The sequence below is a fragment of the Rhagoletis zephyria genome, unplaced genomic scaffold, assembly GCF_001687245.7.
Source record: "Rhagoletis zephyria isolate East Lansing unplaced genomic scaffold, Rhagoletis_zephyria_1.1 Rzeph_scaffold_01062, whole genome shotgun sequence".
Classification (NCBI taxonomy): Eukaryota; Metazoa; Arthropoda; class Insecta; order Diptera; family Tephritidae; genus Rhagoletis; species Rhagoletis zephyria.
In genome coordinates, this window is record NW_016158146.1 from 113,697 (window position 1) to 117,966 (window position 4,270).

A 4,270-nucleotide genomic window follows, 5' to 3' on the forward strand; every position below is an offset into this window, starting at 1 on the left:
TTATTTACATACAACTGACAAAGGCCTCAAAAATTTTTCACCGACCTTAAAAAAGGGGGAGGTTATCAATTCGTCGAAATATTTTTATCTTTTTTGTGTGTGCTACCGCATAACTTTGGACCACGTAAACCGATAACCGTAAAGTGGATGGACCTACAGTTTTACGCCGACTCCGAACGGCGATTGTGTTTTTATGAGAAGCTGTTTTTCATGGCATAAATACACTCGGAGGTTTACCATTGCCTGCCGAAGGACGACCGCTGTTAAGGAAAAACCTTTTCTCTATANGGTTTGCCATTGCCTGCCGAAGGACGACCGCTGTTAAGGAAAAACCTTTTCTCTATATTTTTTTTATGCGATGTTACTTTGGCCAGCGCTTGAACCCAGGCCCCGCGGAGTGGAAGCGCGCACTGCTAACCACTATACCACAGCGGCCGTCAGATCCGCTCATTGGATCCTGAAATTAATGGTACTCCTAAATTTATATGTGAGAATTTAAGTGGGTTGTGTTTTTTGCTTGAAAATTACATTTTTAATAAAAAGTTCTATAAACACAAGATTAAGATTTAAGATTAACGTTCATTTCTTCATGATGCAATGATCGGATCTAAAGCAAATTAGTATGGGACCACCTTTGAGGTAACACATTTCCTTTAAAAAAATAATTATAGAAATCGGTGAACATGGTCCAAGGTTATGCGGTAACATAGATAAATATATATATATACTAGATCGCCCTCACCCGCTTCGCTGAGTGTATGAAATTTCAAAGTGCTACATTGAGTAAAATTTATTTCAAGAAAACTCACTTAAAAAACAGGAGGTTTAAAATTTGTTTAACCATCTTCAAAATTTTTTCAAACTAAAACTTTCTTAAAGCTTCATTCGGAGACACCAGGGTTGAGTTGGGCTGGGATAAATCTCAAATCACCGCCGATAAATCAACTGCCAGAACCATTGCGCACCTTTTACTGTTATATTTAATTTAATATAATTGAATTTAATTTTTGAAAAGGTGGCAACCCTTGTGAAAGACTTAAATATTATTCGAACTAAAGGTTTGTTAACAATATTTCGTTAGACAACCATATTTTAATTCTTTAGATAGCTTGCGTATAATTAATTTAAATTTGACTTGTCAAATAAGTGGCAACCCTTTTCAAAATATATTCGAGATACAGCTTTTTTAAACCTCGACACCCATTTTTTAATATAATTTTCAAATAAATAGCTCCCTTAGTTGAAGTTGAATTTTGATTATTTTAAAAGGTGGCAGCCCTCATCCATGAGTAGACAATGATTTTATATATCTCCATTCCAAGTTCCAGTAATCTATTGTGGCGCACGCAATCGAACTTGACCAGCAATCTTAAATAGCAAACTAATCCGTCGGAAATGCAACCCTGCACCTACATAGATGTTTGCTGTGGCGGAACACTGTTTTATGACAGCATCTTTTTCCACCTTCTTCTTTCGTTTTTCCTCACGTCGACGAGATCGCGAGCCAGCCGAAAAACTAAAATTTCGTTATTATAAATTATTTGTAAGAAATAAATATAGTAGTGACACATTAAATTTGTTTTTTCTTTCGCGCGAGACCACATATATTGGTGACCCCGACGAACAACATGCCGGATGAAGGAGAATTAAAGGAGAGTCCCGAGCAGACGACAACGCAGGCCATACCTTTTATGCCTGCAGTATTGCCCGGAGCAACAAATGGCAACGAAATATCACGTGTCACCGTGAAAATTCCGCCATTTTGGCATGCGAAGCCCGAATTGTGGTTGGCGCAGGTGGAGTCGCAATTTGTTGCTGCGGGAATCAGCAGCGACCGGTCGAAATATCACACAGTGGTAGCCGCTATAGAAAGCGGCGTACTCGCGCAAATTAGTGACTTAATACTACATCCACCATCTAGCGATATGTACCAAACATTAAAAAAGCGTATTCTAGAGCAATTTTCGGATTCGGAACAAAAACGAATCAAGAACTTGTTGCAAGACCTTGAACTAGGTGACATGAGGCCGTCACATTTGCTACGTGAAATGCGTCTGCTGCCAGGTACTGAAATAAACGACAGCATGCTGAGATCGATTTGGCTTAGCAGATTGCCACAGAACGTGCGCTCCATCATATCTATTAGTAACGAGCCGCTTGACAAGGTTGCTTTGTTGGCAGATAAAATTATTGAGGTTAGCGACGGCCCGCAGATACACGCGGTAGCAGCACGAAGCGACGACGGGCAGTCTGAAATTTTTCGGAAGATGGCGGCGCTAACAAAAGAGGTAGCCGAACCGAAAGCTAAGCTTCAACAGCGTGGTAGGCAAACACGTCGGTCGGCCTCCCGAGGACGCTCATGTACACCCAACAAAGGCGACAGCATTTGATGGTACCATAAAAAATTCGGCGAAAAAGCAACCAAATGCCGATCCCCCTGCTCACATTCTTTAAACTAAAACCCCTGGCACAAACGCGGTACGTGACAGGGTCTCTTCTAAAAACCGTTGTCTTTTGATAGTCGACCGAGATAGCAAGATGCAATTTTTAGTAGACACGGGGGCAGAGGTTAGCGTCATACCTCCAACAGCGGAACTGCGCAGACATCCAAATCCGAAAGTATTCCTGTATGCTGCCAATAAGACGACCATAAAAACTTACGGAGAACGCGTAATGTATTTAAACCTTGGTTTGAGAAGAAAATTCCAATGGAAGTTTATCGTAGCTGACGTTTCGCAGCCCATTGTAGGAGCAGACTTCCTGGCACACTTTCAACTTCTGGTCGACTTGCATCAGCGCAAACTTGTTGATAGCTCAACGAACGTATCGCAAAGTTATCAACAGTGATATGCCTTTTCAGGACCTACTGCGAGAGTTTAAGGACCTTGCGCTGACAAACGTACCACCAAAAAATATAACACACGACGTCACGCATCACATAATAACTAAAGGACCACCGATTTTTTCTAAGCCCAGGCGTTTGGCACCCGACAAACTGAAGGCAGCGAAGGCGGAAATTCAAACACTTCTAGACGCTGGTATTTGCCGCCCGTCGCGGAGCCCGTGGGCAAGCCCGCTACATATGATGCGAAAAAAAAATGGCGAATGGAGGCCGTGCGGAGATTTTAGGCGATTGAACAGCGTTACGGAACCCGATCGGTACCCGATACCGCATCTTCACGATTTCACACATAACTTGCACGGCTGCACTGTTTTTTCAACTATAGACTTGCTTCGCGCATACCATCAACTACCAGTAGAGCCGGCTGACATACCAAAAACAGCAATAACGACGCCGTTTGGTATGTTTGAATTTGTTTTTATGTGTTTTGGACTTCGCAACGCAAGTCAAACCTTTCAACGGTTTATGGACCACGCCTTGCGAGACTTGGATTTCGCATGGTCGTACCTAGACGACATTCTAGTGGCATCGAAAAACGAGGACCAGCATCGACAACACCTTCGCGCCGTATTTGAAAGATTGCGTGAGTATAATGTGATTATAAACCCAAGTAAGTGCGTTTTTGGGAAGCCAGAGGTATTGTTTTGGGGCTATATAGTCAGCAAAGACGGAGTAAAGCCTCCAGCTGATAGGGTTAAGGCTATTAACAATTTTGAGTTGCCCAAACGAGTTTGCGATCTGAGGCGTTTTATGGGCATGCTCAACTATTTTCGACGTTTTTTGCCAAAAGCAGCGATAAGCCAAGGCGTACTTTCAGGACTGATTAAAGGCAACAAAAAGAACGATGCCACGAAAATTGAGTGGAACGATGACACTGTTAAAGCTTTTCAGCAGTGCAAAAGAGAACTTGCTGAGGCAACCTCGCTGGTATTCCCTAAGACAGGAGCACCCATGTCACTTACAGTAGACGCCTCTAGTACTGCCTTTGGTGCCGTTCTGCAACAGCAAGACGGAAACGTCTGACAACCACTGGGTTTCTACTCAGAGCGTCTCACATCGACACAACAGCGCTTCAGTACGTACGACCGGGAATTGTTAGGTGCGTACAAGGCTGTAAAATATTTTCAGCATATGCTTGAAGGTCAAAGTTTTTGCTTATTTACGGACCACAAGCCTCTTCAGTTTGCGTTTCAGCAGAAACTGGAAAAAGCTTCGCCAAGGCAAGTAAGGTATCTCGATTTTCTGAGCCAATTTACAACCGACATCCGCTATCTACCGGGGAAAGACAACATAATCGCAGATGCCCTATCACGCATTGAAGCAATACATGTCGAACATCTTATTGACTACAGTAAATTAGCAGAAAGT

The 4,270-nt window shown here is 42.7% G+C and overlaps 1 protein-coding gene across 1 annotated transcript; it reads left to right on the forward strand.

The window, feature by feature from the left end:
- The first annotated feature begins 1,628 nt into the window (after positions 1-1,628).
- LOC108362656 (uncharacterized) lies at positions 1,629-2,390 on the forward strand. The gene has a single exon (XM_017615733.1). The coding sequence runs from the start codon at positions 1,629-1,631 to the stop codon at positions 2,388-2,390; it is 762 nt and encodes a 253-aa protein (XP_017471222.1).
- The last annotated feature ends 1,880 nt before the right edge of the window (positions 2,391-4,270 follow it).